At 40.0% G+C, this 22,267-nt stretch overlaps 2 protein-coding genes across 3 annotated transcripts in view; one reads left to right on the plus strand and one right to left on the minus strand.

Moving 5' to 3' along the window:
• The window catches only part of aclya (ATP citrate lyase a), a 29,564-nt gene extending 8,652 nt beyond the window's left edge, over window positions 1-20,912 (plus strand). Inside the window, exons 4-28 of one of the 2 annotated variants that reach the window (XM_037792431.1) lie at window positions 1,146-1,208; window positions 1,333-1,523; window positions 3,808-3,887; window positions 4,421-4,551; window positions 8,782-8,900; window positions 9,586-9,722; window positions 9,817-9,878; window positions 9,957-10,074; window positions 10,182-10,336; window positions 12,264-12,357; window positions 13,094-13,235; window positions 13,335-13,503; window positions 13,592-13,696; window positions 13,796-13,992; window positions 14,394-14,475; window positions 14,567-14,677; window positions 15,589-15,716; window positions 15,851-15,944; window positions 16,954-17,108; window positions 17,194-17,344; window positions 17,430-17,573; window positions 18,474-18,587; window positions 18,699-18,781; window positions 19,029-19,105; window positions 19,195-19,289. In XM_037792431.1, coding sequence (XP_037648359.1) covers window positions 1,146-1,208; window positions 1,333-1,523; window positions 3,808-3,887; window positions 4,421-4,551; window positions 8,782-8,900; window positions 9,586-9,722; window positions 9,817-9,878; window positions 9,957-10,074; window positions 10,182-10,336; window positions 12,264-12,357; window positions 13,094-13,235; window positions 13,335-13,503; window positions 13,592-13,696; window positions 13,796-13,992; window positions 14,394-14,475; window positions 14,567-14,677; window positions 15,589-15,716; window positions 15,851-15,944; window positions 16,954-17,108; window positions 17,194-17,344; window positions 17,430-17,573; window positions 18,474-18,587; window positions 18,699-18,781; window positions 19,029-19,105; window positions 19,195-19,289 — 2,997 coding nt within the window. Of the gene's footprint in view, window positions 1-1,145; window positions 1,209-1,332; window positions 1,524-3,807; window positions 3,888-4,420; window positions 4,552-8,781; window positions 8,901-9,585; window positions 9,723-9,816; window positions 9,879-9,956; window positions 10,075-10,181; window positions 10,337-12,263; window positions 12,358-13,093; window positions 13,236-13,334; window positions 13,504-13,591; window positions 13,697-13,795; window positions 13,993-14,393; window positions 14,476-14,566; window positions 14,678-15,588; window positions 15,717-15,850; window positions 15,945-16,953; window positions 17,109-17,193; window positions 17,345-17,429; window positions 17,574-18,473; window positions 18,588-18,698; window positions 18,782-19,028; window positions 19,106-19,194 lie in introns of both variants that reach the window. The other variant, XM_037792430.1, reaches the window with a different exon arrangement.
• LOC119501803 (tripartite motif-containing protein 16-like) lies at window positions 6,212-8,763 on the minus strand. Its single transcript, XM_037792432.1, has one exon. The coding sequence runs from the start codon at window positions 7,970-7,972 to the stop codon at window positions 6,311-6,313; it is 1,662 nt and encodes a 553-aa protein (XP_037648360.1). The 5' UTR covers window positions 7,973-8,763; the 3' UTR covers window positions 6,212-6,310.
• Window positions 20,913-22,267: the final 1,355 nt, after the last annotated feature.

The following is a 22,267-nucleotide window of genomic DNA, read 5'->3' on the forward strand; positions in this document are numbered from 1 at the left end:
TTTCAGTTATTTCCAAACTTAGCATAGCTTGACTCAGATCATGCTAGCGTTCACATTATTCATAACATTATCGATTAGCTTCATGATTAGCTTGCTTTGGTAACCTACGTCACTGCTGATGGCTTTCAATTTGAGAAAAACAGAAAAGAAAGCAAATGTTTTAACTCTGGTGCCTTTTAAAATAAGTAAGGTACATTAAAGTAGAAATCAGTAACTTAATGCATCCATGTAGGTCTTATAATAGATAAGAAAGTTGTGTTCTAGCATGTTATCACGTCTTGCCTGGCTGCTATTTACTGTTTACTACTTGTTTTGTTAGTGGCCTGTGATCTTATCTTAGAGAACTCATCGGGGTAGTTTTGTTTAGAGGAACAAGTCAGATTAGATGCCAGTAGCTGTGAATAACTGCATTTAGTAGAGCCACTTTTACACTTTACATATCCTTTTCACTTCCTTTCTTTTCATGTGTTATTCACAAGCTGCTCACTGCTATTACCCACAATGCTTCACTTTATTAAATGAGTGTTCCATATTATGTGTAATCATTTTACCACAAGTGGTTAAAATGATTCATTCACATATAAATTGCATTCACAACATGAATGGCTTTTCTTTTTCTCTCTCTGTGAGGCGGTAATAGAGGTTCATTTATCTGAATTGGTCTGAGCCCCTCGTGGGTTTTTCAATCAGATAGGCTTCTCTTTTTATTTTCTCTCCACTCATCATCAACATCCTTTCTATTTGCAACGCTTCAAAATGGCAACTCCCTCTCCGCCCTTTTTATTATTTTGTTCTGTTCTCTCCGGCTGGCTGCTCTCAGCCGCTCCCTGGTTACTTCATGCCTGTTGGCCTTTAACAGAGGAGCGATGACAGCCCCACTAAATGAACTGTGGCTGTGGGCTTTGCTTACAGTAATATGTGACATTTTCTTTCTCCTTCTTCTCAACCTGTCTCCTTTCTTCATTTGAAACGTCAGTTGACTTACGTATTTTATCATTTTAATTTAATATACCTTTTGTCCCATCCTCCCACCTGTCCAGGGAGCAGATCTAAAAAAATAAGTGTGGGCACTCATGCTACATTTTTTTTGCTCCTCACTGTTTCTTTATCTACTAAGCTTTTCCTCTTCTTATTTTGATCCTCAGGTGGGAAAAGCTAAAGGCGTTCTCAAGAACTTCCTCATCGAGCCATTTGTACCCCATAAGCAGGTAAAACACTCATTACACATCTACCATCACAGTTTTTATCTCTACTTCCACGAGACTAATACAAAATGTGTGGTAAAGAAACATTTATTAACTGTCTTTGTCATTTTAACGGCCCGTTGTTCAGGAGGAGGAGTTCTACGTCTGCGTCTACGCCACCCGGGAGGGCGACTACGTGCTGTTTCACCACGAGGGAGGGGTGGATGTGGGAGATGTGGATTCCAAGGCGAAGAAGCTGCTAATTGGAGTGGATGAAAAGATCAGCGAAGACTCAGTGAAGAAAGGGCTGCTGACTCACGTCCCCAACGATAAGAAAGCGTGAGTTGGAAAAAGTGTTTGTAGTGCAAAACTTCAGCTTTTTGTCAATGATGGAGAGTAAACAATTACTGGGAGTGGACACACTCCCAGTAGTTATATAATACATGTCGAATCTAATGCAATACAATAGCTTGAAACTTCACTCTTTGCAAGAACAGTGTCAAAGATGTATTTATTCAACGCTAGCAGTTTTTTTTATTTTGAAGCAGTGACTGCTCTAAAAACAAAAACACCAAACTAAAAAAATGTTCTATTCTATAATTAAATTTCTGACCAACAGAGGAAAACAAAAGCATCACACAAATGAAGCGAGAGAAAGCACTTTGATATTGGCAGTAAATGTGGGAGGAGGAGCAGCAGGAGGAGGAGGAGATGGATGGAGGGTTTCCATTAGACAAATGACAAACTCTCCTCTGCTTCGCCTTTCTTCGATCAGCCTCCACCCCTTTCTCTTTTTACACTACAGCCACATTCAGATCACGTCCGTTTATTTTGATGGGTGCGATACAGTGGCTCACCCTCCTCCAACCTCTCCCATCCATCTCTCCAGCCGTGACGCCAGACTCACTGTCTGGGTTGACATTGAAGAAGCTGCCCCAGATATCTCTCTGCCAACCTCGGCTCACCTCCTAACCCCGTGCACTCCCCTCTTCACACTCTGGATTGAAAACAAAAGCGACACTGGGCCAGTTTTCCTGCCCTGAAATCAGAACCAGACATGGGAAGCTGAGTCACTCAGGGTTTCGGTCACAGTTTCCCCCCACAGGCCAGTCGGAGTCCTGACGACAGGCCGACGTGGTTACAAAGGCTCTGAGGAGCTGCCTGCATAACTGACAGGCATGAGAGCAAAACACTGCCACCCCCCCCCCTCCTCCTCCTCCTCCTCCTCCAGCAACCCCCCACTCCTCTCTGCTCTGTTTTGACATGTGAAGGAGGAAGTAAATTAGATTTTCCTTCTCTACAGCAGCTAATTTACAGGTGGACTGTTTCCTGTCCAGCTCAGCCATAACAATCTGTCAATGATATCGCCTGTAGTTTGTCATGGTTTGAATTATGTGGAAATTATACGATATAAATATAATATAATTATATAATGATGTATAATGACATGCCGTTTTTTTTAAATCACCTGGCATATGTTGTACAGGGATATTTTATTGCATAGCCCAGTATTAAAGAATTAAGAATGAAACACCTTTAGAGTTGCAACGATTAATCGATTAGTTGTCAACTATTAAATTAATCGGCAACAATTTTGATAATTGATTAATCGGTTTGAGTAATTTTTTAAAGAAAAAAAGGTCAAAATTCTCTGATTCCAGCTTCTTAAATGTGAATATTTTTCTGATATTTGAGGATGTCATCTTTGGCTTTGGAAAACACTGATGGCCAATTTTCACCATTTTCTGAAATTTTATAGACCAAACAACTAATTATTTAATCGAGAAAATAATCAACAGACTAATCGACAATGACAATAATCGTTAGTTGCAGCCCTAAACTTTACTCTGTTGATTGTTCTAAGAGAAATCTGGTTTGCACATCACTGATATTCAAAAACATATAAGCAATACAAACAAATAAACATTTAAGAATTATATATTATATACTATTTTTACAGTTTGCCTTGGAGTTCATACTTTTTTATATTCTTTATACTAAAAATGTAAAAAATATGATTATTCCCAAGGAAAACGTTTGTGTTTCAAGAGTTTTGCATTGCAGTGTTGGGAATGTTTAAGAAGTTAGAAGATGATTAAATGGCCATTTGTGTGTTCAGTTAACGATTTAATGTTTTCTTTTCTTTCTTCTTAACGTTAAAGTGATCCAGCACCTCTAGGGCTGCAACTTATGATTATTTTCATTGTAAATTAATCTACCAGTTATTTTCTCGATTAATCAATTGTTTTGCCCTCAAAATGTCAGAAAATAGTGAAAAATGCCAATTAGGTCAATTTTCCAGAGCCAAAGATGATGTCTAAAAATTGCTTGTTTTGTTTGAACAGCCCAAAACCCCAAATATTCAATTTACAATAATATAAAACAGAGAAAAACAGAATTACTCACATTTCAGAAGCTGGTAGCAGCAAATATTTGGCAGGTTTGCTTGAAAATAGTTGCAGATTTCATTTTCTGTCGATCGATTAATGAACTAATTATGTCAGCTGTAACGTAACTCCTTTATATTGTAACATGATGAACCGGACATCCACAATCATTTCTGGTGCTGCAGCAACAGACCCAAAGATGAGAGTTTCATGTGTTGACTGTCGTCTCTCTGCAGCGTCCTGGCCAGCTTCATTGTCGGGCTCTTCAACCTGTACGAGGACCTGTTCTTCACATACCTGGAGATCAATCCATTGGGTATGTTGTTTGTTTGTTTTTCTCAAATACAATGATGTGCTGTGTCTGAACAAGCAATCATGATGGCATATACATTTTATTCCAAGCAGATTCATAAATATGTTATCAGATTATGAAATTGGAAGGGGAACATCAAACGGAAAACATCAATGCATAATAAAACATCATATTAAAGCCAAGAGGCAGAAGTTTATTCTGCCACATTTTTAACACTGAGGGAGGAAACCATTAAATAATTCATGCACTTCCTGTTTGATGAAGGCAGCGTGTATTCATAATGGAGTAATTGGGTACCAGTACATGCCCTCTGGCAGCTGTTCCTGTGGATGAAGCAGGGCTGCTGAGACCGGCTCTCCCTGCTTTGATTTCATACCTCCTCCACCTCCTCATCTTCACTTCCCCCCCACCTCCTGCAGGGACAGCAGGAAGGTTGTGGTCACCTGTACCCGAGCATGTTCCCACCAGGCTTACATAATGAAACTCAGCGGGTGGGTGTATAGATCTCAACTCTTTTTTCCCCCTTCTTCTCTCAGTGGTCACAAAAGATGGAGTTTACGTGCTGGACATGGCGGCCAAGATCGATGCCACAGCTGACTATATCTGTAAGGCCAAGTGGGGCGACGTGGAGTTCCCTCCACCCTTCGGCAGGGAGGCTTATCCTGAGGTGAGGGAGCACTGAGGAGACGGAGCTGGCAATGCATCAGATTTCAATATGTCAGCATCAAATATCTGGTGGAAAAAAGCTTACTGGGGGTGTTGAGAAGGATGTAAATTGAGCAAATTGACAATCTTAGAGGTAACTCGGGAATGTTTCCTATCTTTACAATCTCATCACTTTCTCTCTGCCTTTTTTTTAAATGAGTTGAGAAGCTGACAGCAAAGCCTAACTTTACTTTCAATGTTATCAAACAAAGAGAAATGCTCTCCCTTCATCCTAAAACAGTCCCAAATCGATACTAGAGTACTTCCTCTAGCGGTAAAGTTGAAGCAGCGGCGCTGTTTGTGTGTTTGTGACAAATCAGCGACGGTCATCCCTGCAAACTCCATCCTGAAAGTTCCTGTACTTTCTGAGAGTACTACGCTTGACCAGGGTGTTTTGGGGGGTTAATAGGCCCGGAAAATATCTTAATTTACTCTCTGGTCCCTGCGGTCGAAATGGGGCTTACATGTAGGGTAGAGCATTTTATTTTTGATTGTTTACAATAAATGAATGGGCTAAACTAAAACCTAGACATCACATCACAATTGTTTAATTTTAAATTTTTGTCAGCCTGACGAAGGGCAGGGTAACTCACCACTTCTGCTCTTAGCAGCCCTCTGTCCCCAGTATCAACACACAACAGTTAATCAGCCTTTATGGCTCTGGCCCTTTATGACTCAGGTCTGGAGACGGAGAGAGATCCTTGTGTAAAGGTCGTCTGGGCAGAAACTTGTGCAAGACTCAATATGTTGACGTCATGTCTTATGACTTGTCTAATGAGATGAGATGCTTTGTTAGAAAAGATAGATTGTTTATGTTGAGATCAGCTGTAAGTAGAGGAGCATTGTAAAACACTTCATTCAAAACGGACAGAAACAAAATAAAACTCACCTAAACCGTCGTCCACCCCCCCCCACACCCTCCGCTCTCTCTCTGTCTCTCTCTCTGAAGGAAGAAGGCGGGGTCATGCGTCATCAACGCGTCATCAGCTACACTGCATGTGTTATACCCTGTGGTTTTAATGCTCAGGCTAATTGGAATTCTTAAAAATATTCCTGAATCCGGATCATTATCCCGATCCCCACCAAAATTGAATGGATTGCTCATTGTGCCACACCCCACCGCTCCAAAACATTTCATTCAAATCCATTGCAGACTTTTGGAGTAATCCTGGTAACGGACAAACAAACAAACCAACGCCAATGAAAACATAACCTCCTTCCTGGGCCTCTGGCCTTGGTGGAGGTAATAATAAAATACAACTTCATTATCTTCCAGAGTGGGAAATTAACTTTATATCACAAAATAAAAGCAGCACACGAATATGTAACATGTAACACAAGTAACAAAGAACAAATCAGGTGATGAAAAACACAGATTATTTTACATCTCAGTTAACTATTTAAAGCTGCAGAATCACACTGACCCAAAACATCTGTTATAATTCTTATTTTGTTTTTATTTATCAAATTTATTTATTTTTGAACTTATTTTTAATTTATTTTTAAATGTATTTATATATTTATGTATTTATGCATGATTTTCTCTGTGTTGCACACTATTAGTCCTGTAAGCGGAGCTGAAGAGAGTAAACCCAGAAAGTCACGGAACGTCTCGTTTTTTAGGTTACAACCTGTTCACACATTGGCTATAAAAACAACTATTAAAAAAGCGTTTATATTTGTAAAAACTTACATACAGTCCCTTTTTAAATGACTTCTGTCTATTTGAGTTGCCACAACTCAGCAGTGCCTCCATCACAATAAAGCCGAAATCCAGCATAGAGAGGCTGAGTGAATGTGGTCTGGACTCTGTGGAGGAGAGTCATGGTTTCAGAGACGCTGTAGAAGGACAGAATACCTGCACTGTGATCCAGGTACACTCCTACTCTGGAGGACTGAGGACCTGAGAAGGGAGTTCTAACATTGTTGTACCGAAATATATAACTATTATCGTCACAATATAACGCCCAAGATTTGTCATTGAATCCAAATCTACATTCATACGACCCCCCTTCTCTGCTGATATTCTTGTATGCGACTGCTACAGTAACTCCATCTCTCCACTCCACCTCCCAGTAACAACGTCCAGTCAGACTCTCTCTACTCAGGACCTGTTCCCAATCAGTGAATCTGTCTGGGTGACTAGAATAAGACTGATATTTTGTCATTGTTGCTTTTCTGTTCCCCTCAGATAATAACAGATGTGTGTTTGCTGTGTTTGGATCCAGTGTGATATATTGTGAATACCGTAAGAATCCAGCTTTGGTCTTGGGCTCTGGTTGTGACAGTGAAACATACACTTCAGTCCCTGCCAGAGAGACGTTTGTCAATTTCTCTCTCAGAACGTCCTGTAGTTTATCTCTGACTTCTGACACAGCCGCCGCCACATTCTCAAAGCAGCACCGAGGACGGATATTGATTCTGGATGTAGACCCGCTGAGCGTTGACAGTGAGGGGTAGCTGTGTAGAAACTGGTTGTGATCCTCTGTATGTGACAGCAGCTTCAGCTCAGCGTCCCTCCTCTTCAGCTCAGTGATCTCTCGCTCCAGCTTCTCCTGAAGCTCTTTGAATCGTCTCACTTCGGTTTCCTGTTTGGATCTGACCTGCTTTTTCACATCACAGCTTCTTTCCTCAACCAGACGGATCAGCTCGGTGAAGATCTTCTCACTGTCCTCCACTGCTTTATCAGCAGAGTGATTGACAGCCTCTACCTCGCGTTGGAGCAGCTTCACATCTTTCTCTCTGTGCTGAATCCTCTTCTGGATGTTGAGTAGACTCACCTTCAGCCCTCTCTGCCTCTCAGTCCTTTCTGCTGCAGCTGAGACGGCGTCGTGGCCTTTATGTTCATCCAAAGAGCAGAGATAACAGATACACTGCTGATCAGTACGACAGAACATCTTCATCACCTCGTGGTGACGAGAGCAGATGTTCTCCTCGAGATTCTTGCAGGGCTCCACCAGCTTGTGTTTCTTTAATGGAGCCACATCATTATGAGGCTGGAGGTGTTTCTCACAGTAAGAGGCCAGACATACCAGACAGGACTTGAAGGCTTTCAGTTTCCTCCCAGTGCAGAAATCACAGGCCACATCCTCAGGTCCAGCATAGCAGTGATCAGCAAGAGCAGCTTGGAGTCCAGTCTTCTTCAGTTCCTCCACTAAATCTGCCAACATGGTGTTTTTCATCAGGACAGGCCTTGGTGTGAAGGTCTGCCTACACTGAGGGCAGCTGTGCATTTGCCTCTGATTCTCTCCATCCCAGTGGGCTTTAATACAGTTCATGCAGTAGCTGTGTCCACAGGGAGTAGTCACCGGATCCTTCAGTATATCCAGACAGATGGAACAAGAGATTGCTTCCCGGTCCAGCTGAACTCCTTTCTCCGCCATTCCACCTCTCAGAGACGACGCCCGTCTGAGTCTCTCTTCCTGAGAAGTGAAACTAGTTTGAGCTCTGATCTAAACAACATGTGCAGTGGATGGGGCCTGGTCAGCTCTCACTGCACCACCATGTTGGTTACACCCATCTTCAAAATTTAGATCTGAAGGGGAGAGAACAAGGAAACTGGGATGGCATTTGGAGAGCCCAAACCTCCGCCCCCCTCTCCGTTCAGCTTGCGCCATCATCCATGTGTGTGTTTTTTTTTTTTCAGGGTAGGCTTGGCTTGGCTTGGCTACATTTTCACAGAATGTCTTTTTAAAACCCTGTGTTTACCTGAACAATTTAATCTAAATCACCTACATGACAGAGCTCAATAACATGTATACAGGATTTATTTCGATGTTTGGCTGATGCATGGAGGAGCTCGTTTGCGACAGACTGTCTGTCTGTGCACCAGACGGGCCGGTCTAATTGGGCTGCTGTGAGTCTAGGGTGGAGATGAGGGACAGCGGGTGCCTTTTTGATTGGAAGCTTTTTTACTCTCAGCCACCAGCTGTGGCCCTGACTGTCACAAACAACCACTGATGCACATCACATCCACTCGCACTCTTCATATTTCTACAATATGTCATATTAATAGCTCTTTAAAATCAATGCAAGCACAGGAAATGAATCGTGGCCAAAATGGAGAGGCGCTTGTGCAAGTTCTGCTCTGATTAAGGCTGCAATCTCTCTCACTCACACACACACACACACACCACCCCTCTTCTCTAGCATTTATGTAACCTGTCTCTCACCTCTTCGTTTTCTTTTGCAGGAGGCCTACATTGCCGACCTTGATGCCAAGAGTGGTGCCAGCCTCAAACTGACCCTACTCAACCCCCGAGGCAGGATCTGGACCATGGTGGCAGGAGGAGGCGCCTCAGTGGTGTACAGGTACCCAGTCACAGTGCCAGAGCAGGACTACATAAAACAAAGACGCCAGTAGCCATGCATCGGAAGTAATCCAATTGGATGTTTTCTTCTGGCTGCTTAAATTGTACCCTAACTTCATCCTCATTACATTGATTACACTACGCATAATTGAGTTTAACATTAGGAGTGTATGCCAGTGACGCAGCAGTGAGACTGATGGTGCAGCAGCTCAGACTCGGCCCGTTCAGCTAAATTGGATTCTTAGACATTTAGTGAGCGTCTGGAGGAATGAGCGGCGTCTCCCTAACTCCCGTCTGTGGCAGGTGTAAAGCGTGACATGCAGACACACCAGCCATGACTAATTATTCCCTCTGTGCACAGTTAAGTTGTGTCTGTTTACAGTTCAGTATTAATTCAAAACAGATGGGGAAAAAAAGTGCATTTGTTTGTGTTTAAGTGCATCCTGAAGTTTAGTGCTCAAATTAAAAGGGATAGTTTGGGTGTTTTGAAGTGGGGTTGTATGAGGTACTTATCCATAGTAGGACCGTCATCTACTGTAGGTAATACACTGACTAGGGATAAGTACCTCATACAACCCTACTTCAAAACACCCAAACTATCCCTTTTTAATTTGCTGATCATCTCATGATCAGACCAGACGCACAGTTGCTTTTTCCTCTGTGTGACTAATGTGAAACTCTCCTAGTGACACAATCTGTGACCTGGGTGGCGTCAACGAGCTGGCCAATTATGGGGAGTACTCAGGAGCGCCAAGCGAACAGCAGACCTATGACTACGCCAAGACTATCCTGTCTCTGATGACCAGAGAGAAGCACCCTGACGGTAGGGAAACTGCTCTGCTGAAACTTTCTGCATGTACGCAAAGTGGTCTTTTTTTTCCTTTCTAAAATTATGTTTCTATAATCATTTTTTCCAGGAAAGGTTTTGATAATTGGGGGAAGCATTGCAAACTTCACAAATGTTGCAGCGACATTTAAGGTACAGCATTACATGCTTTTTAATTATGTACTTTCTCAAGATAATTTTATTCACTGAGCATATCCATGTCTTTGCTAGGGGATTGTTCGAGCCATGAGAGACTATCAGGTGCCACTGAAGGAGCATGAGGTCACCATTTTTGTCCGCCGCGGAGGCCCCAACTACCAGGAAGGTCTCAGAGTGATGGGAGAAGTTGGTATGTTGTACTTTCTTACTTTAATTTATACTTATTGAGTGCATTTTTTATTTGCAAGCACCTGCTGGTTTCACACACTTTAATCTGCTTCTGCCTGCTCTCCTCAGGCAAGACCACTGGGATCCCCATCCACGTCTTTGGCACAGAAACTCACATGACTGCCATTGTTGGCATGGCTCTGGGCCACCGGCCAATCCCCAACCAGCCTCCTGTTGCTGCCCACACTGCCAACTTCCTCCTCAACTCCAGCGGCAGCACATCGGTATGACACACGCTGACTCCACGGAGACAAATAGGCTGTCGTGATGTTGTGTCGGCTCACTGTGCAGTGAATTTACATCATCGACCCCACTAATAGTGTGGTGCAGTTTAGAGTGAGCAGAAGACTTACATGCCACAGCCTCTGCTTCAGTTACTGTCTTGTCCTTTCAGTGAACCAGATTATCAGAAGCCCAGTGGTTCTTTTGTATAAGAGCATTGTGGACTGCTCTCACTCACATAGTCGTGAGACCACAGTCGGTAACGCACTGCGACCGCCCCGAGGCGTCCATTAAGATTGTGCAGTGTGTAGGCTTTCAACAAAGTGAGTGAGCGTGGGCACGTGTGTACACATGTGTGCACGTGTGCACATACATGCATGTGTTTGCTGGTTTGCTTCAGATGCAGAGGTATATATGAAAGGCTATTCAATTACTTTTTTAGAAGGGCTAGATTTTAAAAACAGTAAAGTGCCAAGGCATCGGACATTTACATTTCCTATCTGATCTGCAAAGCTAAGAATTGAAATGTGAAATTAATACACCTTTTAAATGTTAGTAGATTATTGTTTTAATAAACACTATGTTGCATTTAACATCTCTTTTATTCAGTTTGACTCTCCTAAATTCCCTCTGCTTAACCAGCCTGGGTTAAAACTTTTTAATAAAATAAGTATTTCTGTGCTTAACAAGACATAACTAATGACATAACTAATGAATAGGCTAATTAGCCTACTAATAGAATGATGATCTTCTAATACTCAAACAATGTAAACACCCATAAACTTGGTGCTATGTAAGCACATTATTTAAATAAAACAATGATAATGCTTTTAACAGTTCGTAACAGCCTCAATATCGCGAGTGGTAACATCAATGAACATGAATAAACTCTCTTATTGAAAGAATTTTTTTTATATATATATATATATTAAAAAAAGACTCACTAAAAAACTTAAAAAAGCTTGGAAAATATCTGAAAAAAATGTCTAAAATTTTTTTGAAAAATGCTGGAAAAGAAAAGTCTAAACAATGTCTGAAAAATGTCTGAAAAAAAAGTCTGAAAAAACTATTTGAAAAATGCTGGAAAAAAAGACTGAAAAATGTCCGTAAAAAAAAAGTTTGAAAAATGTTGGGAAAAAATGTCCGTAAAAAAAAAGTCTGAAAAATGTCTGAAAAGGTAAAAAGAAAAAAGTCTGAGAAATGTCTGAAAAAAAAGTCTGAAAAATGCTGTCAAAGAAAAGTCTAAACAATGTCTTAAAAAGGTTTAAAAAAAAAAAAAGTCTGAAAAAACAATTTGAAAAATGCTGGAAAAAAAGACTCTGAAAAATGTCTGAAAAAAGTCTAATTTTTTTTTTGAAAAATGTTGGAAAAAAAGAGTCTACACAATGTCTGAAAAAGGTAAAAAAAAATATATATATTTTTTTTTTTTTTTTTTTTTAACCTTTTTCAGACATTGTTTAGACTTTTTTTTTCCAACATTCTTCAAACGTTTTTTTAGAATTTTTTTTTTTAAGGACATTTATGATCATGTAGTACAACATATTTAAAATAAAGTACGAGTATTACAAAATAAAAGTCATAACGAAAAGCATACATTTTTATGAATTCTTATGTTTTTGTTAAAGCTTTTGTTTTAGAATTGAATGACTCTCAAGCCTAAAGCACTGAAATCCAGTTAGTTATCCTTCACAGAGCTCTACTTGTGTAACCGATGGCATGAAACATCAAGAACACTCAGACTCACTGTGTAACTTGTGTGTTCAGGTGATGTCTCAGGCTTTACAAAGAACCAATGTTTTGCCAGTTTTTATTTTACAGTTAAAGCAGATCAGTTCTCAACAGAGCTGTCCTCATTAGCACACACACATTTTAATATGTGCCCAGCAGAATAAAAAATTGATGAATCTTTTATTTTGTTGTCATTTCCAGACCCCATCATCCAGCAGAACTGCTTCTTTCTCTGAGAACAGAGCCAGTGTTGAGGGCTCGCCAGCCAAGAAGACCAAAACTGTCGCTCCCATCGGTGAGAAAACACACACACACACACACACACCACTGCACTGGGAAATCTTTGCAGTTAGAATGCTGAGGCTTTGATGTATTTTCATGCATGGGTCCACCGCTGGGCAGCATGATAGGTGGAAGGAAGCCTCGTGATCATGCATGGTTGAGTTTAGGCATTATAGCTCCCCCTTTGGACAGCAGGAGGACCCTGCAATCCAAACTCACTAAAATGGAAGTTCAGTGTACTGATATATCATTTTACACATAGTCAAATACGTCTTAAAGAGGACCTTTTGTGCTTTTTCCCTTTCCTTTAGTATGTCATGTAGTTTTATGTGCATGTAAAAGGTCTGGAAAGTTACAAAGCCCAAAGTCCACGCCATAAAATACATGTAATCCCAGACCCCTGAAGCATGCTAGGCTTTATGTTCTTAAAACTCTTTATCTGTCTACTTTATTAATGGCCAAAAAGGCCTCATTGACCTCTATTTTAATCCTCACGTCAGTGGTGTTATTATTTTTCTTTTAACTTCACTCAGTGTCCGTTCTGTTCCTGTGCACCTGTCACTTTTTGTCTGTGTGAAATATTGGTTTGATAAACTTTATAGAAACAAGAAGAAAACAATTATAAAGTCTAAGAGCATACAGTTTTTTTGTATATACTATACATGCACAGGAAATAGAAGAACAAATAGTATACATTTGTGTGACCTGGTTATCAGATTTGATCTGTAACAGCTTTCCTTTCCCTGCAGCCAAGACAACCACCCTCTTCAGCAAACAAACCAAGTCCATAGTGTGGGGTATGCAGACTCGGGCGGTTCAGGGTATGCTTGACTTTGACTATGTCTGCTCCAGAGACGAGCCATCTGTCGCAGCCATGGTCTACCCGTTCACGTAAGTGTGCTCCGTCCTTCCTCTTTAGTTTGTTTACTTTGCTCTGCTGTCAGTGTTCTAATAGCTTTAATGTAATAAAAATAACTTTCTGCCTTTCAGTGGAGACCACAAACAGAAGTACTATTGGGGCCATAAAGAAATCCTCCTCCCCGTCTATAAGAACATGAGCGACGCCATGAAGAAGCACCCAGATGTGGACGTGCTCATCAACTTTGCCTCTTTGCGTTCAGCCTTCGATAGCACCATGGAGACCATGCAGTACCCACAGGTAAGTGCACCATCATCCCGTACCATCTGCAAGATACTTAACAACTGAGAAATAAAAAAGTTAAGCCTTTCTATTCATTTGTTTTCAGATTCACACCATTGCCATCATCGCTGAGGGAATCCCTGAAGCCCACACCAGGAAGATCATCAAGGCCGCAGATGAGAAGGGCATTACAATCATTGGACCAGCAACCGTTAGTCTTCACTTCTCATTAGAATCATCACAATTTCACTCTTTTATCTGAGCAAACCAGCAAATCTCTGTGTCTCTGTGTATCTCTGTGTTTGTCCAGGTTGGAGGAATCAAGCCAGGCTGCTTCAAGATCGGGAACACAGGAGGCATGCTGGATAACATCCTCGCCTCCAAGCTCTATCGTCCAGGCAGCGTGGCCTACGTGTCCCGCTCCGGTGGCATGTCCAATGAACTCAACAACATCATCTCCCGCACCACCGACGGCGTTTTTGAAGGTGTGGCCATTGGTGGGGACAGGTATGTAATCTTATCTTTTATCTGCAGTATGTGAGCATGTGGGTTTGAATCGGCCTTTAAGGGTATACTATACAGGTGAATAGGGTAAAAAAAAAATGACTTATAGATGTCACCATAAACTTCCCCAGTTGATTACCTACATTAAGACAATTATTTTTAGAAATTTCATGATTAAATATGCAAATGAGGCATTATCTAATAGTAACTTTTGGTGAATTTAGGAGAAATCTACAGACAAAGTAGTAAAATAAACCCCTAAATGTGTATTTTGGATGTTTTCTTTCCACTAGTCTGAAATAAGACGTGTTATAGAAGCAAAATAAACCCCAAATCTCAAAATTCACCATGAAAAATTATGCTTTTGCCTGAAATATCTCCTCTTAAATTTGACTTTTCTGCAGATACCCAGGCTCGGTGTTTACTGGCCATGTGCTGCGCTACCAAGACACTCCTGGAGTAAAGATGATTGTTGTACTGGGAGAGGTGAGGAATAAATAAATCTACACACACACACTGGCACCTGCAGCTTTTAAACAGTTATTGATTTGGAACATCCTGAATCTGTCTTCTACAGATTGGAGGCACAGAGGAGTACAAGATCTGCCAGGCTATCAAACAGGGCCGGATCACAAAACCAGTGGTGTGCTGGTGCATCGGCACCTGTGCTACCATGTTCTCCTCAGAGGTGAGAGGGCAGTTGTAGAGTTTGGTGCATTGCACAGTAGAATTGTTTTAAAGAGCGGGTCCATTAATTGGATTGTTTTTTTAGGTTTTTATATTTATATTAGCGTCACAATGCTATTTTCCAAAGCCGTTCTAAAATCCCTTCCCCACGTGACCTGACGTAGGTTTCTGCATGATGACGCTTCTACATATACTGTATATATACATTCTTATAGTCAGTGTATTAACGTTACATACAGTAGCTTAGATGGCGGTCAGCATGCTCCCAGTTTGGAGAAGCAAACAGGAGTACCGGCACAGAAGCCAAGCGATGTATTGTTGTGTGGACGCCACGCTAGTTCAGATCCAAAAGTCTCACAATAACACAAACAAACTAACCGATCAATGCAGCAGTAGACCAGCAACTCCTTTGTTCTGAGAAGAAAAATTACACTTTTTGTGAATGGAGTCTGGTGGCTTTGAAGATAGCGATATAACTGCTTCAGTTCCCCGTCGAAAACGTCTGTCTGGTGGTGAAAATACTTGAAATATAGCGTACACTTAAACTGATGTTGTTTTTTTTAGGTGGCTAAAATAAGTTTTTCTGCTGCTCCCATCAACAGCAGCTTTACCTCGCTGTCAGACAGCCCTTTCTGAAGGGGAACTGAAGCCGTTGTATCGCTCTCTTCAAAACCATCAGACTACATTCACAAAAGCAGTGATTTTACCTTGCAGAACACTGCTGTATACTTACAACCTCACTTCAAAAAATCCAAACTAACCATTTCAGTTATTTCCAAACTTAGCGCAGCTAACTTTGACTCAGTTAGTGCTAGCGCTCACATTATTCATAACCTTGTTGAAGAACACAGATGGACCCGCCCGTTAATGACATTTCTGACCCATGTTGCACCTTTCCCCTCCCCCCCTCAGGTTCAGTTCGGCCATGCAGGAGCCTGTGCCAACCAGGCCTCTGAGACGGCAGTAGCTAAGAACCAGGCTCTGAAGGAGGCTGGCGCCTTCGTCCCTAAGAGCTTTGATGAGCTGGGAGAGCTCATCAGGTCAGTGCACAATGTCATATTCATTCCTTCAGTTCATCATGCTCATACTGTATATGACAACATTTTGTGAGTATTCTTTTATAATGAGTCCTGAGGTCCTCTTACAGTCTCCTGTGTCTTTTTCATCCATGTAGTTCTGTTTATGATGACCTTGTTGCCAAAGGAGTTATCCAGCCAGCCGAAGAGATGCCTCCTCCCACTGTGCCAATGGATTACTCTTGGGCACGAGTGAGTACGCCTCTGAACAGTATGAATCAATCGTCTTTATGCCTCCGTGCCACTGACAGCCATCGTCTGTCCGTCTGACCCATTCTCAAATTTCTTCAAATGTGGCACAAACGTCCACTTGGACTCAAGGACGAACTGATTAGATTTTGGTGGTCACTGTGACCTTACATCCATCCCATTCTTGTGAAAGCGATATTTCAGGAACATCTTGAGGGAATTTCATTAAATCTGGCACAAACATCCTCTTGGATGAACTTATTAAAGTTTGGTGGTCAAAGGTCACAGTGAACTCACAAAACACATTTTTGGCCAGAATTTATATGCTAATTATGACAATTTCACACGTGTCTGACGGGATAAAATGATGACGTGATGACACTTTGGACAGAGAGGATATAAACTGCAATTTGACTGGTTGGCGGAGGCATACAACCGCGAGGCGTTAATTCTAGTTTAGCTATTGGATGCGGACAATATAAGACAAATAATTTCAGCAGTTAAATGCCAACATATGTTTTATGTTTTCATATTTTTTCACATGATTAATAAATTAGGTCTAAATATTTTTTGAATGAATTAAAATGTCTCAGTTCTCTGTTAGAGTAGGATTTTGAATATCGAATATCGAACATGTTGCTCCATCTATTACTCACTGACATTTTTTATTTGAACAAAACCAATTAATACGACACCGATGGCATACAAGTCTCAGCTTAGGACATTTGACACACCTTTCAGATTGCTATGTTTGTATCCAACGGAGAGAAACTTTATGTGGACAATCAGGTCATAATCATCAGACTCTGAGTGCAGGAAAAAAAACTTCAATTCTCTTTTTAAAATTAAAGAAAATTACACATTTTCCCAGAATTCAAGAGGTCCAAAAATAAATGTGTGGCAACCATCACGCAAAACAAAACTAAAACAAATCACATTGTTTTAAAATGAGACAGATGGATCACAACGAATATATGCAGAGACATTTTTCCTTTTTTTTCTTGCCCTGTAGGAGCTGGGTCTGATCCGTAAGCCTGCTTCCTTCATGACCAGTATCTGTGACGAGAGGGGTCAGGAGCTCATCTACGCAGGCATGCCCATCACTGAAGTCTTCAAGTCGGAAATAGGCCTGGGAGGAACTCTGGGGCTCCTCTGGTTCCAGAGGAGGTCAGCCTCTTAACCTCTTAATAACCCTGGTAGTTGTCAACTACAAACTCTTGAGAAATCCTTGAACCACATTGTTGTTTCCCAGGTTGCCGAGGTACGCCTGTCAGTTCATTGAGATGTGCCTGATGGTGACCGCTGATCACGGACCCGCTGTGTCCGGTGCCCACAACACCATCGTCTGTGCTCGAGCTGGCAAAGATCTCATCTCCAGCCTCACCTCCGGCCTTCTCACCATCGTAAGACATTTAAGATATCTGTGATTCATGTACCTGATTTACTTACCTGCAAAAGTCCACCATGAACGTGTGTTTCCTTTTTCAGGGTGATCGCTTTGGAGGAGCTCTGGATGCTGCAGCAAAGCAGTTCAGCAAAGCTTTTGACAGCGGCATGCTGCCCATGGAGTTTGTCAACAAGATGAAGAAGGATGGGAAGCTGATCATGGGCATTGGCCACAGAGTCAAGTCGGTGAGTACCACGGCTCCTTAGCATGTGTGTCTAGTGTGTTGACAACAGCAGAATGATCTTTTAAATCAGAGTTTAACTGTTTTGTAAATATGAAATAACACGGGACAGAGCTGTACCACACTGACAATATTGCTAAGGGGCTTTAAATACCAATCAACAAAACAAACTGTATTTGTGTAGCACCTTTCACACAGCTGAATGCAGTTCAAAGTGCCTCACAGATGACTGACAAGCCGATAACTAAGACAGAAGTGTGGACCGTGAACAAAAAAGACAAATCAATTCAGCAATTTAACAATTAGATAATTTGAGACCAATGCACGCGAGACAATAAAATTTTTATAAAATAGAATTAAAAGCTACAGTAACAGTAATAGTAGTTAGACAGTGTGAAGTAAAAACTAGATTAATAAAATAATGACAAAATATAATCAAATTATACAACTTTAATACAATAAAATAAGTGATTAATAAAATAACGATAAAATAGAATAGAAATATACAATACAATTAGTTATTGGAATAAAAATATACAATAAAATAAGTGATTAATAAAATAACAATAAAATAGAATAATAATCTAAAAAATAAATACAAAAATGATTAATAAAATTACAATACAATAGCATACAATTTTACAACTTTAATCAAATAAAATAAGTGATTCATAAAATAACAATAAAATAGAATAAAATATACAACTTAAATACAGTAAATGATTAATGAAATTACAGTAAAATAGAATACAATTTAACAACTTGAATACAATAAAATAAGTGAGACATAAAATGATAAACATTCTTAACCAAAGGCCTGGCTGAATAGGAAGGTTTAAGTTCACGTTCAAAGATTTCATCACTTCCAGCAGCTCTCACATCCTCCTTATCTGTGCTTCCCCAGATTAACAATCCAGACATGAGAGTCCAGATCTTGAAGGACTATGTGAAGCAGCACTTCCCCTCCACCCAGCTGCTGGACTATGCTCTAGATGTAGAGAAGATCACCACGTCCAAAGTAAGATTTATCACTTCATCCTGTCATTCACAGCCTTAACTAAACAGTGACGCGCTCCATTTTTAAAATTGCATGATTTAATTTTTTCCATGTGTGATTTTGTTGTATTAGAAACCCAACTTGATCCTGAATGTGGACGGCTTCATTGGCGTGGCCTTTGTGGACTTGCTTAGGAATTGTGGTGGTTTTACACGGTGAGCCAATAAATACTGTCCATCAACAAAATAGAGAAACGGGCAATCAACGTTACTATCTGGATACACTTCAAGAATATTCTTTTCCACCTATGCAAGTGACTATGTTGGAACATTTTAATTAAATTGATAGTCACAACATCATTAATATGTTTGAGTTTATGTACAAAATAAGTAGTATTATGCCTACATTGTGTGCAGCCATCTTTTAAATGAATCAACTCTTATCCTTGTTGTCCCACCACAGGGATGAAGCTGATGAGTTTGTGGAAATTGGAGCTCTGAATGGCATCTTTGTCCTGGGACGCAGCATGGGATTTATTGGTGAGTCATTTCTGTGTGCAGATGTATTGCTACGGTGACGTATGCAAGACACACTTGACAATCAATCCTTCCTCTTGGTGTCTCCTCAGGACACTACCTGGACCAGAAGAGGCTGAAGCAGGGTCTGTATCGCCACCCCTGGGATGACATCTCCTATGTGCTCCCAGAACACATGTCCATGTAATCAAAGGGACTAAAACCAGAGAGTGTCCCCAAACCCACCCCTCACCTGAGCCGTCAATTCCCCGCCCATACTGTGACCTGTCACCCCGAAGCAGTGGCTTAATATAGGGAAGATGTTACTATTAATATAGCTGTAAATTGCAAATATTTAAAAGAAGAGTATGTTTTTAATTTTAGAAACCTGTCAGTGCTGCAGTTCTTTCAATATGATTAGTAAACCTGCCAAACTGTGAAGCTCCAGTAAATCAAAGTCTGACTGAGGGAGGTTAGAAGATGAATTGGATTGACAGATGAGGGATTATTCACCGACTGACCACCACCAATCTCATGGCTAGTGAAGTACTGTTATTTACTCCAAATATATATCATCGTTTATTATTATCGTAGCATGTCTCTGTGCAGCTCTTTTCATTGTGCCCCTTGAGAATCATGAGCTTGCTATAAGGGGTGAACATGTAGTGCAATAATGCCAATAATATGAGAACATACTGTAGATCAGAGCTTTATTTATATATATATATAGGTGTATTAATAATGGATATTAAATGGTACAAGAATGTTATTGTTTGGATTTTATTTAATGTCTTAAGTGGGTATAATGAAACATCAGTCTGCCTACTGTGGCAAAAGGGACCATTTTATGAGTCATTCCTGGCAGGTGCTCCAGGAAATCTTCTCTCAGCTGGTGGAACAGGTGGGAGTATTTTCTAAAAAGGTTTAAATGGAAGCTAAGTATTGTTAGTCATAAAAAAAACAACCAAAAAGTGTTTTCTCTCCCCAGTTATTTGTGGATTAGGGTATTTTTTGCCATAAGCCCCAGGATGCACTTATAGTACCATCTTCTCTGAGAAATTAGTTATGTAGAGATTACATATTCACTATTTTAAGTTCTATTGAGTCTTGATATTAACATAAATGCACTAGTCCCATTACAATAACCTCAATTATTATTATTAGAATATTTGTCAACACTATAAAACAGCAAATAATTTTAGCAGTTAAATGCCATCATAACCTGTATTTTGTCTTGACATATTTTTTTCACATGATTAATAAATTAGGCTTAAATATGTTTTATTAATTATTATAATATATACTAATATAAAAAAATATATATTTATGGTTAATAAATTAACATTTTATTTTTCTGTTAGAGTAGGATTTTAGCATTACATGCCCAATATTGAACATGTCACTCCATCTATTACTCACTGATATTTTTTTAAAAATTTGAACAAAATTTAATACAACACAGACAGCATAAACGCCTCAACTTAGGACGTTTGACACACCTTTCAGATGTTTGTATCCAACAGAGAGAAACTGTATGTAGACAATCTGCAGAACAAAACTTCAATTATGAAATAAAAACAAATTACACATTTTCCCAGAATGTATGAGGTCCAAAAGAAAATGTGTGGCAGCCATCATCAGTGTCATCTATTATGTGAATGTTACAAAAATAAGAAAATTCTTCGGACAACTAGAAACCTCACCAGTGTTGTCACAATGTTTATGTTTATAACTGTCTAAATGTGAACTGAACGTGCCTCTGTACTGATTTGTTGTATGTCAACAAGTGTGTAATTGAGTAAAATAAAATGTAATTAATGTAATAATGCAACATGTATGTGCAGCGTTATCTTTTATATACATTTAACCTCTGCCCAGGTTAAAGTGCATGTGTCAGGGATGGGTTAAGGACTTTGACTTTATTTTATTTCCCTTTTTGTCTACAACTCTGCACACACTTTATCATTTTAGTCTCAGTCCAGCTGGTTCAAGGTAAAAGTAAACATGCTTTATGCTTCATTAATAGTGTTAAATCTGTAGAAACCACGCAGAAATGTAGATATCTCTTGTGAAACAGGTGTAACTACATGAACATGAAGATAATGCTTGCATTCAATGTAGGTGTGCCTATGACAGGATCATGCTATTGTGTATCTGGCTCAACGACTCATTTACTGGCACAACTAATCACAGATCCTATAATATTATTAATGTGCCTTTGCTGCTATTACAAATCAAATGTCTGCCATCACTTTCTTTCTGTTTCTGTCTCAATTAGAATAATCAAATTAAAATAAAATTGTCTGACTTAATGGGTTTTATTTCAGACATTAGAACCTGGAAATATACATAGCAGTGATTTAAACAATGTAATTATATTATAGTCTATACACTAAGCTGCATGAGGCTGTGCATTTATTGCAGGCTTGAGTGGATCGACCTTCCCTCAGCCTGCAGAGCAAACTACATGCATGTCAGCCGTCGGTGCAAGTTTCCCTCCATGTCCAAAGCTCAGCTTAGCAGTGGGAACTGCTGCCACTGACGTCAGAGACGCGCTCACGCCTTTCACCTACTGCGCATGTCAGTGAGTCTGTCTGTGTTTACCAAGCTGAAGTTGGTTCCTCATTCGTCGTCTCACTTCAATCAAAGGTGCTTAATCAATTTTGGTTGTCAAAGGTATGTTTTTTTTGTAGTTTATCTATGAAAATTAAGCTTATGGAAATAATAACATAGTCGCTGTGCATAGTAATGCAGTTATTATTGTGTACATTTTGCTATTTATGTGATGTATTATAATTGTTATGTGTTATAATATCACTAGTTTGACATAAAATGAACCTTTTGTTTGATTGCAGATCAAACTATTGCCGCTAAAATATTGCATATAAAACAGAACAATGTGTAAAGTGGCAGTCTGGAGTCTTTTTGTTGATACATGAGCAAGTTTTCAGTATTGTGCTGCATTTTTTTGTGTATACTTTAAATTACTAAGGTGTAGGCCTATTGGTGTATTGTGTGATGTGTATTTTTCTTGTATTTGTATATTTGTAGTGTGTTGAAAACTGTATATTTTAATTATACTGGAGCCTAAATGTAAAATCCCAACTAGGGACAAGAGTTGAAAATGATCTATAGCTAGAGTATAAACTCTCTGTGCAGCACAGATATTGGTGCGATGTTAAAATG

Source organism: Sebastes umbrosus, chromosome 14, assembly GCF_015220745.1.
Source record: "Sebastes umbrosus isolate fSebUmb1 chromosome 14, fSebUmb1.pri, whole genome shotgun sequence".
NCBI lineage: Eukaryota > Metazoa > Chordata > Actinopteri > Perciformes > Sebastidae > Sebastes > Sebastes umbrosus.